General features: G+C 39.2%; 1 protein-coding gene across 4 annotated transcripts in view; it reads right to left on the bottom strand.

Annotated features, from left to right (window-relative positions):
• The window catches only part of KIF3A (kinesin family member 3A), a 44,182-nt gene extending 31,619 nt beyond the window's left edge, over positions 1-12,563 (bottom strand). For 2 of the 4 annotated variants that reach the window (XM_039221374.1, XM_039221375.1), the window contains exons 1-2: positions 12,350-12,562; positions 8,891-9,164 (exon numbers count right to left, since the gene is read on the bottom strand). In XM_039221374.1, coding sequence (XP_039077305.1) covers positions 8,891-9,164; positions 12,350-12,355 — 280 coding nt within the window. In that variant the 5' untranslated portion in view covers positions 12,356-12,562. Of the gene's footprint in view, positions 1-8,890; positions 9,165-11,856; positions 12,165-12,349 lie in introns of those variants that run through there. The other 2 variants (XM_039221377.1, XM_039221376.1) reach the window with 2 other exon arrangements.
• Positions 12,564-13,131: the final 568 nt, after the last annotated feature.

Below are 13,131 nucleotides of genomic sequence, written 5' to 3'. Positions count from 1 at the left end.
GCTACAGAAAAATAGCTCTTAAAAATAATTCCTTTGACACTGTGATGCAATTTCTTCCTTGGATTTAAAATTTACTCAAGTACAAATTTCACTTTTATCATCAACAATTACAATATGTACTCTGAGCCACAGAAGCCAAGCACTGTTACAGCCCTAAAGTCAAAGATATATTCCTAATTATTAATAAAAAGTATTTCAAACCCTACATGTGAAATCTTACATCATGGCTAAGCATAAGAAATTTATTATAATGTGTACGTTAATTACTTAATGTAAACATTAAGTTGGAGAAGGCAGTACAATTGCAGGAACAAAAGAATACAGGTTCTAGAATGGAGAGACCTTAGTGTGAATTCGCCTATCTGCCAGTGGGTAGCCATCTGACCTTACACAGCAATCTACCAAGAGACTGTCTCCTCATTGGTAAAACGAGGATAATTACCCCTGACATTAATAGTAAGAACCAAATGAAACAATCTACTCCAAGAAACCAGCATGATGTCTGGCAGAGTAAAAGTAAATGGTATTTTCTTTCTTCTTAATCCTAAAGTAAATTCATTACTTTAAAAATATGTATTTTTTAAGTAAAAGCTGTAAGGAATAGGGCAGCCAAAAAAAAAGGTGACAATACAATTACTATAGGTAATTATAGATACAATTTAAACTTTCTAAACACCTAAATTCATTCATTCAACAACTACTCACCACACACCAGAGTGTGGTATTGTGCTAGGCACCAGGGACACATTGACAAACACAATCCTTCATCTTACAGTGTATATAATCTTGGGAAGGAGATTTTGGTCAAATATTTATAGGAGGATGAGTGCTAGGACTGAGAAACAGAACTCTAGATGAGAGTAAAGGGACACAGTGTAGGCAGGAGAACTGATGCAAGAGGAAATGTGGGGAGATGGGGGGTCAGGAAAGGCATTCCAGAAAATCTAAGGTTGAAGATGCAATGTGAAATAGGAGTAAGAGACAGCAACACAGTGGATAGGGAGAGGCAAGAAAGAAAAGAGAGGTTTTGAGGAAATGAAATGAGATTAAAATGAAGGAAACAGTGATGGAAAATGAAGACGGATGTAGACAGAGCTAAAGGCATCAGCAGGAGACTAATCACATAGGGCCACAAAGACTATACTAAGGATATTAAAATGGAGCATAAAACCAAGGTGAAGCCTAAGAACGATTTTGCAATTAGGAGTGAATCAGGATCACTACAGCTACACCGTGTACACAGAATTGGAAGAAGGCAAAGGGAGATTTGTGAAGAAACCAGAGAGCTGGAGCTGATGACAGGAGGGAATGAGAAAGGTGGAAGGATTTCACAGACATGTAACAGAATCAAGAGCACCTGGGAAGTAACTAACCAGGCAAGGAAGCCAGGACAACTTTCAAATTTCTGGCTTGAACAAAGGAATGTATGGCTATGATGTACACTGAGATAGTAAACACCACTAGAAAAAATGACAGTTTGAATGGAAAGACCATGAATTCATTTCGGGGCACACTGAGCTTTAAGTGCCCGTGACACACCCAAATAAATGCATATGTCAAGCAGGAAAGTGGAGGGATGAGATGTATTTGCTCAGTGAAGCCCTAGGAATGTGTGCGATTTCCACAGTAGACAGCTCAGTGTGAGAACACAGCACTTGAAGTCACAGCCTAAATGACAAAGGCTTTTCAACTACCACTTTATGCAGTTAACCTCTTATGTCATCATCATTTCCAGACTTTCTGTGACAATGATCGTAATAATTAATCACAACAGAAGCCATCTTTTACACATCAGAAAAGTCTTAATTTTTTCTAACTCACTGAATATTGCAAACTCTGCCATAAAGAATGCATTATTGCATTCAAAAAAGCTAAAAATATTATGAACTTACAAACTGCACTTGATAACTGACACAACTGTTATCATTTACAGATCATCTGCTACGAGCTCAGCATGGACTTTACATGCATCCTTACTGAATTTTCCCCCAATCCTAAAAGCTGGGCACTGTTTCTATTCCCACGCTTTAGTCGAGGAATCAAAGGCTTACAGAGGTTGAATTATTTGTTCAATGTCATAGTAAGTGGCAGAAAGAAGATCTGAACACAGTCCATTTGGCTCCAGAACTCATATTTTTAAGAAGTATGTAAGGGCCAGAAATGTTTTGAATTCAAAATTAATTCCTAATGCAACTTCTGTGAATGCATTAAATATATGAAGATTACTAATTTAAAAAGGATATTAATCTATAATTTTAGAGCTGACAAAGGAGGACCAGAAATGCCTTAGAATAAAAGAGTCACATCTCATTTTCAGAGGAGAGACTGCAAATTCCTAGTTTTTTATACCCAACTTAAGAAACCTAATGCTAGCATTTCCTTCATATGAACTTCTCTTAAAACCCTACTTTTTAAAAACTAAAAATGACCTGAAATTTTACCTAATCTCCCTATTTCCTGACTACATCTTAAAAACAGAAGGCCTACAAAAAATCTGCACATGGATGTTTATATCCGTGCATAATCCTAACTGGCAAAAACTGGGACGCAACTAAGATGTCCCTCAGTAGGTAGGTGAGGAGATAAATAAAATGTGGTACATCCACACAACAGAGTATTATCTATTACCAGCACAAAAAAAGATATAAGCCATCAAGCCATGGAAAGACCTGGGCAAAACTTCAGAGCCTATTAACTAAGTGAAAGAAGCCAAACTGAAAGGTTACATACTACATGACTCTAACCATATGACGTTTTAGAAAAGGTGAAACTAAAAGGAGACAGTGAAAAGATTAGTGTTTGCCAGGCTTAGTAGGGGAAGGAAGGATAAACAAGCAGAGCACAGAATGAAACTATGATTTATGATATTATAATAGCAGGCACATGTCATTATATTTTTGTCAAAGCCCAAACAATGTACAACAAGAGTGAACCCTAATGTAAACTATGGACTTTATTTTTTTTTAAATTTTTAATTTATTTCTAGGAGAGAGAGAGAGAGACAGCGTGAGCAGGGGAGGGTCAGAGAGAGAGGGAGACACAGACTCTGAAACAGGCTCCAGGCTCTGAGCTGGCAGTCAGCACAGAGCCCGACGCGGGGCTCGAACCCACGAACCGCGAGATCATGACCTAAGCGAAAGTCGGACGCTTAACCGACTAAGCCACCCAGGCGCCCCATAAACTATGGACTTTAAATGACAATGACGAGTCAGTGTATGTTCATCAACTGTAACAAATGTACCGCTGTAGTGTAGGATGTTGAGAGTGGGGGACTTTGTATACGTTTGAGGACAAAGAATATATGGGAAATCTCTGTACTCTTTTTCAATTTTGCTTTAAACTAAAATTGTTTAAAAAACAAAGTTTATTAATTTTTTTAAAGTTTTAAATGGTCGAAATTATGTATTTACCTTTCCACATTTGAATAATGTAACATTCTATGTTACAGCATTCCTGATTTTGGTCCTTCTTCCAAATGTTTTTCTATGTTACTATCAACAATTTTCAGTCAGCATCATTATAGGTGAAAAACTGGTGAAAAGTCCCCTGACATTTACAGACTACAAAAAATACAAAGTTTATTTTTTTAAAACACACAGTTCTATTTTTTCAAAATTAAACTTGTGACACTTCGGCTTCCAACAAAGACAGAGTAAGAAGGACCAGATTCATCCTCCCAACTGAAACAAAAAGCAGACAAAATATACAAAACAACAGTTTTCAAGACAATGGACCTCGGTCAAGAAAAGGCCGTGACCCCTGAAAACTGACAAACAGGTAAGGTGGGCCCTATGACTGCCCAGCTTCCTGCCTTGTGAGAGAATCAGAGCCACAGACCAGGACGGGGAACCCAAGAAGTGATGAGCAGATTCCCTGAGTCCAGAAGGACCCAGAGTCAAGAGAGCCCAACACAGCTATAGTCTGTAGGACTCAGTGGCAGACAGGACAACACTGCACACAAAACTGCAGATTCCAGGTGTCTGCAGGTCTTCCTTAAGTACTCAGCTGAGCATGAGGAAACTATCGAAATGTGGGGGATGAGAAATCATTTGGAAGGAAGAGTCCCTGGCATTTACACAGGCCAGAAACAGTACCTGTTTACACCAGCCAGACAGGAACGCTTCGTGATTCACAGGACATTAGGTACAAAAAGGTCTTGCCTCACTCTTAGACAAATAATCTTAGACTGAGCGCTGTTCCAGGCCTAACTAAAGATCTTAAAAGATCTGAAACAATCAAACCATTTTCAAATAACTACAACTCAGAACAAAGCTCATCAATATTTATAAAAATAAAAACATTCAAGAGTCAAGGTAAAACTCGCAGTATCCTGGCATCCAACCAAAATTTGCCAAGCTTGCAAAAAAGATACAACCCATAATGAAGAAATCCATCAATCAGTCAACGCTATATCCTATATGTTAAAAAGTTAGGTGGAAATCTTGGATGGAAATTTGAAAGAACATGGATCAAAGATACAACAAAGACCCAAATCAAACTTCTAGAAATGAAAACTACAACGTGTGAGATGCAAAATGCAAGAGATAAGGTTAACAGTAGATTCAACACTGCAGAATAAAACCTGAAGACTTATCAACAGAAACCATAAAAAATATAACAAAGAGGGAAAAAAAACAGAAAAAAGAAAACCAGCATCATTGAGCTATGGGACAATTTCAAGCAGCCTTATATACATGTCACTGCAGACCCTGAAGAAGAGGGTGGGGACAAGAAAAATATTTTTAGAAACAATGACTGAAATTTTTCCAAATTTGACAAAAACTACAAATTCACAGATCCAAAAAGCTTGATGAGTAGTAAGCACAGGAACATAAAGAAAAATACAACAAGGCACATTATAATCAAATTCCTCAAAATCAATGATAGAGAAGATCTTAAAAGCACCCAGAGAAACATGTTACGTAAAGAAGAACCAAGATAAGAAGGAAAGCAGAATTCCAGGAGGTAAAAATGCAAAAGAGAGGACAGGGAGAGGAGTATTTTTCAAGCATTAAAAGAAGAAACTATCAACCTAGAATCCTATACTCAGTGAAAATTTCTTTCAAAAACAAAGGCAAAATAAATACTTTTTAGACTACAAAATCTGAAAGTATTCATCACCAGTAGACTTGCACTCTAAGAAATATTTAAGGAAGTTTTTCAATGCAGAAAGAATGACTAGATGGAAATATAGGGCTACCTAAAGGAATAAAGAGTACCAAAAATAGTAACTACATAAATAAATATACATTTTTTTCCTATTATTTAAATCTCTTTAAAAAAATAACTGATGGTTTAGGCAAAAATAATAAGGTGGTTTGGAGTGTATAACATGTAGAAGTAAACAAGAGCACAATACTTGGGAGACAACTGGAAGTACAGTGCTACAAAATTTCTTACTATAAAGTAGCATAATATCACTTGAAGGTAAAGTGGGATATATTAAAGATTTATACTATAAAGTTTAATGCAACCACTAAAATAAAGCAAAGACGTATTGCTATATGCCAAAAGAGAAGAATGGAATAATAAAAATAATACAAAGGAATGTATTAACAAATGAAAAGAGTACAAAGAGAAAACAAAAAGATATAAATGGTCTCAATACCCCCAATGAAGAAGGAGAGTTAGGAAGACTGAGTTTAAAAAAACAAACAAAAAAACAAACACTACCAACTATACGTGCTGGGCAGAAAAGACTAACAACAGATCTGGGACTGCTATCCTTTGAGAGGCCTGCTTTCAACGTTGGCCTCTGGGAATTGGGGAATTTGGATTTAAGAAGGGTTCTCATCACCTCATCTGGTAAGAGTAGCTCACTGTGCCTAACCTGTTTGTATAAACAAGGTGGTTTGTGCTAAACACCTGCTTTCCTTCTCCTCAGAGCCTGGGAGCTTGGCAAGTGCTTGGCTGAGGGTGCCCACATGAGTAGGCTCCAATACAAACTTTGGGCACTGTGTCTCTTACAGAGCTTTCCTGACAGGCAACACTTCACAAGTACTGTCACATTCAATGGTAGAACAATTAAGCACATCTTGTGTGCCTATTAGGAGAGGACTCTTGGAAGTCTGTACCTGGTTTCTTCCATACATCAACCCAGACACCTTTTCCCTTTGCTGTTTTTTTGCTTTCTTTCTTCCTTACTTTCTTTTCTTTCTTCCTTTTTTCCTTTCCTTTTGTTTCCTTCTTTCTCACGTATGTGTGTCTGTTTTGCTCTAATAAGCTAAAGCTGTAAGTACAACCATATGCTGAGTCCCTTGACTTCTCCTAGCAATCTGCAAACATGTTGTAATCTTAGTGACTTCCAGTATAGCTACCTACTAGAAATGTACTTTCAATAAAAAAATACAAATAGGTTAAAAGCAGAATGAAAGAAGATATACTATGTTAACACAGTATCAAAAGAAAATTAGAAGGTCTATATCAATATCAGACAAAGTAGGTTTCAGAGTAAGGAATATTACCAGGGATAAAAAGAGTAATTTCATCATGAAAAAGAGATTAATTCACCACAAGAATGTAAAGTTCCTAAGCATATATGCACCTACTCAGAGCGTTTCAAAATTCATTAAGTAAAAAGTGACAGAACTCAAAGGAAAAGGTAAATACAAAAACAAAGTAAGAGAATTCGATACCTCTCTCTCAATAACTGACACACCAAGTAGAAAATAATTATGTATATAGAAAATCTGAATGACACTATCAAACAAACAGATGTAATGAAATGAACATTTATAGAATACTCCACCCAACAGCAGCAAAATACACATTCTTTTCAAGACTATACGAACATTTAATAATAAACTTCATTCAGGGTTATACTACATGTCTCTAATTTCAAAAGATTCAAGTTTTACATAGTATGTTCTCTGACTAAAATGGAATCAAACTAGACACCAGTAACAGATCTCTGGAAAATCTCAAAATATCTGGAAATTAACATTTTTTAACTTTTTAAAGTATTTTTAATATTTATTTATTTTTGAGAGACAGAGACAGAGCACAAACAGGGTAGGACAGAGAGAGAGAGGGAGACACAGAGTTCAAAGGCTCCAGGCTCCCAGTTGGCAGAACAGAGACCAACATGGGGCTCGAACCCATGAACCATGAGATCATGCCCTGAGCCGAAGTCAGACACTTAACCGACTGAGCCACCCAGGCGCCCCTTAACACATTTCTAAATAACCCAAGGATCAAAGAAGAAATCAAAGGGAAGGAAGAAAGTTCTTGCACTGCATGAAAATGAAAACACAGTTTGTCAAAATATATACAAAGCTAATAAAGCAGTAGTTAGGGGGTAATTCATAGCATTTAATCCTCTATATTAGAAATGAACACAGGTCTCAAAACAATGACCTTAACTTCCACCATAACGAAGCAGAAAAAAGGAATAAAGTAGGAGAAAAAAATAAAGATCAAAGCAGAAATTCACAAGATAGAAAATGTAAAAAAAAATAAAGGAAAATTAATAAAACCAAAAGCCAGTTCTTTGATAAAATCAATAAAATTGTTAAACCTCCCCCCAGACTAATCACAGGAAAAAGAGAAGACACAAATTACAATGTATCATATACCATATACAAATATCACTTATGACAAAGATCACACCACATTCTAACATAAGAATAATAGAGTGGGGTGCCTGGGTGGCTCAGTCAGTTAAGCGTCCGACATCAGCTCAGGTCATGATCTCACGGTTTGTGGGTTGGAGCCCCACATCAGGCTCTGTGCTGACAGCTAGCCGAAAGCGTGGAGACTTTCAGATTCTGTGTCTCCCTCTCTCTCTGCTCCTCCCCTGCTCATGCTATTTCTCTCTCTCAGAAATAAAAAAACATTTAAAAAAAGAATAGAGGATTGCCATAAACAACTTGTTGCCAACAAATTCTACGAAAGATAAACTACCAGAGCTCACTACAAGAAAATAGGTAACTTGAATATGCATATATTATTACATAATCATTAAAAACCTTCCCACAGGGTTCCCCGGGTGACTCAGTCAGTTAAGCATCTGACTCTTGATTTCAACTCAGGTCATGATCCCACGGTTCATGAGATCCAGCCCAGCACTGACAGCATGGAGCTTGCTTGGGATTCCCCCTCTCCCTCTGCTCCACCCCCTCAAAAATAAACATTTAAAAAATAAGTATATGAATAGATGCTCAACACTGTTAGTTACAGAGAAATACAAGTTAAAACAATGAGATACCACCACAGATTCTCTACAACAGCTATAATTAAAAAGACTGATAATCTAAATGTTGGTGAGATTGTGAAGAAACTAGAACCCTCATACCATGCTCATGAGGAAAAAAAAATTAATAGTCACTACTCTGGAACACAGTTTGGCAATTTCTTCAAAAACAAATATACATTAACCATGTGACCCAGAAATTCCACTTCAAGGTATCCACCCAAGAGAAATTTTAAAATTTGTCTGCACAAAGACTTAATAAACAACGTTCATAGCAGGACTATTTATAATAGCCAAAACACTGGAACAATCCAGGTTTCCGTCAAAGATCATATAAGGAGGTACGTTCATAAAATGGAATACAATTCAGCACTGAAAAGGAACAAAGTACTGATATATACAACACTATACAAGTGAAAGAAAACAGATAATAAAGGTGAGATAGTGTATGATTTGATTTGTATGAAATTTCAAGGAAGGACAGAACTATAGACAAAAGCAGGTGAATGGCTGCCTGGAGGGGAAACTGCAAAGGCACATGAGGAAATTTGGGGGGGACATAAAACTGGATTGTGGTGATAGTTTCACAACGGTATGTATTTACTGTAACTCATCAAACTGTAGGATTACAAGGGGTGGATTTATAGGGTATTAATATGTCAATAAAGTTGTTCAAAAAAAAGTAAACTCTATACTCACCATTGTAGCCTTCAAGAACAGAATCAATAATAGGTCTTGCAGTTAAGTTATAAACATCGAGTTGTTTACTCTCTGGTCCAAACACAGTATCAAAAGTAAATGTCTTTGGAGGTTCATTGGAAGAATCAGTCTTATGTACAGTAATAGTTCCCCTCATCTCATCCACACTGACAGCTTGTTTATAGCACATTGATTTCTCTCTCTCGTTGAGGGGCCGGCACCTAACCACCACCTTCACATTATCACAGCTTTCAGGCTTCTCTGATTTATTGATCTAGTAGAGAAAATATTCACAAATAATGAAATGAATATTTACCTTTACCTTCAGCAAATTAAATTTAAAATTTTAAAAAGGCTACTTGGCATCTTAGTACCTTCCACATATCAAGCACTCCACAAGTATGTGTTAAATGCAACTAAAGACCTTACAGATATAAAGAAAAAACTTATTAAAAAATATAAAAGACAAATCTTTTTTTACAATACAAATGAAGGGAGAGAAAATCTAATTAACATTTATAGTAAAAAAATGCTATTCAAGCAGAAAATGAACCAGTATATTATGGACTGTCTTTCTCCATAAAAGTCCCTGACTTCCTCTGAGTTTCCTGCCTGTAGGAAAATACATGTGAACCTGGTTAACAACTTTAATCAAGAGTATAGTAGTAGGTTCCGTGTTCCCCTGACACTTTTATTTTCTACAATGCATTAGTAAAAAATTTTTTTCATCATGTGACTATATGTAGTCTATCTTCTCTATAGAAGAAAACATTAAATAAAACACAAAAAAGAAAATCCAATGGCAGAGAAATGTTTTAGTATGCCTCTGACCTTATGAACATCTGTACCTGTAAAGTTCCAATTTTTGAACTTTTATGATTAAGACTCTATGTTAAAATATAATCCTTAACATAGACAAATATTGTATGATTTCACTTATACATGGAATCTAAGAAAAACAAATCAAAACAAATGAACAAACAAAACAAAACTCACAGATACGGAAAATAGTAATTGCCAGAGGGGAGCAGGGTACAGACTGAGGTGGACAAAATGGTAAAAGGGATCAAAAGGTACAAACTTTCAGTTATAAAATACATGAGTCATGCATAAATAATATATGGCATGGTGACAATAGTCAATAATACATATTTGAAAATACACATTTGAAAGTTGCTAAAAGACTGTATCTTGACATGTCTCCTAAGGAAAAAAAATGTAACTCTATACAGCAATGGGTGGTAACTACACTTACTGGGGGGATTATTTCACAAGGAAACAAATAGTAAATCATGTGGTAGAGGTGAAATTATTCTATGTCATTTATTCTTCAATTAGAAAAAGTAAAGTTCAATCGTTTAGTTGAACAGTATCAAGGCAATATACTTCTCCCCTTCTCCACTTTCACCTCGTTAGTCTAGGTCACCAGTATCCTACCCTGCATTATAAGGCTCCAAAACCGTACACCTGCATCTAGTGAGGTTCTCCTACAGTCTGTTCCCTACAGGGCAGTCAGCTTCAACACAAAGTTAATCACGTCACTCCCTTAGTGAAAACTCTGCAATGGTTCCCACCGACATCAGCATGAAAATTACAATCCTTAAGGTGGCCTGTAAGATCTGTAAGCCATGGCTCTGGCCCGTGTCTACTGGTCTAGACTCTTTTCACAAGTTACCCTGCTTGGCTTTCTTAACCACAGCCACACGCTGGGTTTTTTTTAAGCCTTTTCTGTCACCACGCTCCTTCTTACCACAAACGTTTCCATGTGCTGTTCCTTCTGCCTAGAACATTCCTCACTCTCACCTCCACTTAGTCTCCGATCTCAGCAAAACAGCCACTTCACTTGGAAAGACTTCCCTAACTAGGTCAAATCCTGGTACAGGCCCTGAGAGCACCCTACTCTCTCCCTCTTCTACAACCAGTTTCAACTCTGCTTTGCTTTGCTTCATGTTTGATTGTCCTGTTTGTCTACACCAGAGGTTGCAAACTGGGACTCAAGGGACTAAATTCAGCCCACAAATACTTTTTGTTTGGCTCAGCATTTAAAGATATTTTTTAATTAGTTGCTAAAATTCAAAAATGGAGAAATTTCACAAAAGGAACAATTTCTAGATTCTCTTGGGGGGAAAAAAAAAAAGATGATTTGGGTGGCTCAGTCAGTTAAGTTTTCGACTTTGACTCAGGTCATGATATCGTGGTTCCTGGGTTTGAGCCCTGCGACCTGCTCGGAGCTGACAGCTCGGAGCCTGGAGCCTGCTTTGGATTCTGTGTCTCCCTCTCTCTCTGCTTCTCCCCGGCTCCTGCTCTTTTCCTCTTTCTTTCTCAAAAATAAACAAACGTTTTTAAAAATTTTTTTAAAGAAAAAAAGGTGATCTGACATCTTTAGGCCAGCGTTTCTACATGGGAACACTGGACAATTCACCAGAAGCTACTTTCTATTATATGCCACCCATTAATAATGAAGACGCTTCATTATTGTTAAGCGTCTTGTCTCTACCAACATGATTTTCACCTCTGCCCATTAAGGCAAGCTTCTATCTTCCCAAGCTCAAGAACCTGGCGGGTTTTGCTCAATATTTTACCTCCAGTGCCTAACATGTGATTGATACCCAGTATTTACTGAATGAACTGATAAGTAACTTGAAAGCAACACCACGGAACAAATAATGAGCATTTAATGCTAAATGTCAAGCACTGTCCTTCAATTCCGTTGTGCATCACCTCATTTCATCCTGCTAAAACCCCATGAGGAAAAGTTTAATTATGTCGTAATTAAAACCCAGAAATATTAAGTAATTGTCCGAGGCCTCGAAACCAGAAGAAAAGCAACCAAAGCTGTATGTGTTCTCCCCGACCCTATATTGGACTTAGGACGCCCCCTATTTAATGTACGATAACCTTCTGTGAAATCCTACAAGACAAACATACCACAACCCACCCTCGGCCTCACACACAAAGACACCTACGGTTACATTCTGGACTGTAAGCTAAAGCACGACGACAGGGTTGACAGCTCGAGTCAAGGGCTGGAGTAAGAGCAGGCAGCTCTCGTTTCGCTCCCTTCCTGAGCTGGGCTCCTAGGCGTCCAGAGCCCACCAGGTGTGGAGCATCCAAAGCCGACCCCCCGCGGCCGCTCCCAGGCGCCCTACTCAGTTTTGCAGGGCTGGGAGCGAGAGCGCATCCTCAGGCGCTGTGCCTTTATGTCAAGCAGCGCAGGCCCTGCGGGATGCAGCGCACGCGAAGGCTGCAGGGCCTGCCCGGGGCCCCTCCCAGGACCGGCAACAGCCTCTCGGGCCCGGAGCCCACCGCCTGGCTCCCCAACCGCTCGGGCCCGCGGAGCCGGACCCTGCCCCGCCCCACCCCAGCCGCCTGCCTGTTCCGCGCCTCCATGGCAACAGCCGCGCCCCCGAGCCAGGCCGCTGGGATGAGGAATCCCAGCGGCCGAGCGAGTCTCCTCACCGGCATCGTGTCTGCCTCCTGTGCCCGGCCGACGTCCCCGCCCTGGGCGCAGTCCAACGGCGCCGGGTTCGCGGGAGAGGTCTGTCAGAGATTACCGAAATACCGCCTTGGCGCTCTCGAGACTGCGGCTCCTCGAGCGAGGACAGGCTGTGCGCAAGCGCACTGTGGGATCGCCCCGCCCCATCCCCGGGCCTCAAGCTCCCTCGGCCTCCTGAATTACGCCTGCGCAGAGGCTTTCCGAGTCCGTCTCCTAGGACGCCGGAATCAGTCTGCGCCTGCGCAATGCTACCATTTGGTTGCGCTGGAATTCTGGCCCGCATAGGGAAGGGGGTACCTGACTGCTACCAGTAAGGAGGAGGAGGAGCTCCTAAATCCCCCGACTACCTTTCTGGCTTTTGCAATATTCCCAATATTAAAAACAACCTAAGAAGAAAAAAAAAGCAGTTGTACACTGTGTCCATCTGGAGAGCTAAAGACTTCGCACTCATGATTGCTGACTTGTTTATCACCTGTCTCTCTTACAGATGAGGACAGGAGTGGCTTTGTAGGTATTTTCACAAATGTCTCCAGAGCCTAGAATAGGACTTAAAATAGGATCTGGCACAGAGTAGGTTTTCAATAACTATTTGTGAAAGAACGAATGATCTATCTTGATCTATCTTCTTTCCAGTCCGAAACTCTGCTCTGAACACCAACTACTGCACTTGGATATGCGATAGGCTTTTCAAGATCATCATTCTCCAGAATTGAAAGATTGATTCCCGCCCCTGCCCACACACACG

The sequence above is a fragment of the Hyaena hyaena genome, unplaced genomic scaffold, assembly GCF_003009895.1.
Source record: "Hyaena hyaena isolate Hyena2069 unplaced genomic scaffold, ASM300989v1 scaffold_978, whole genome shotgun sequence".
Lineage (NCBI taxonomy): Eukaryota > Metazoa > Chordata > Mammalia > Carnivora > Hyaenidae > Hyaena > Hyaena hyaena.
This window is presented reverse-complemented; position numbering and strand designations above follow the sequence as displayed.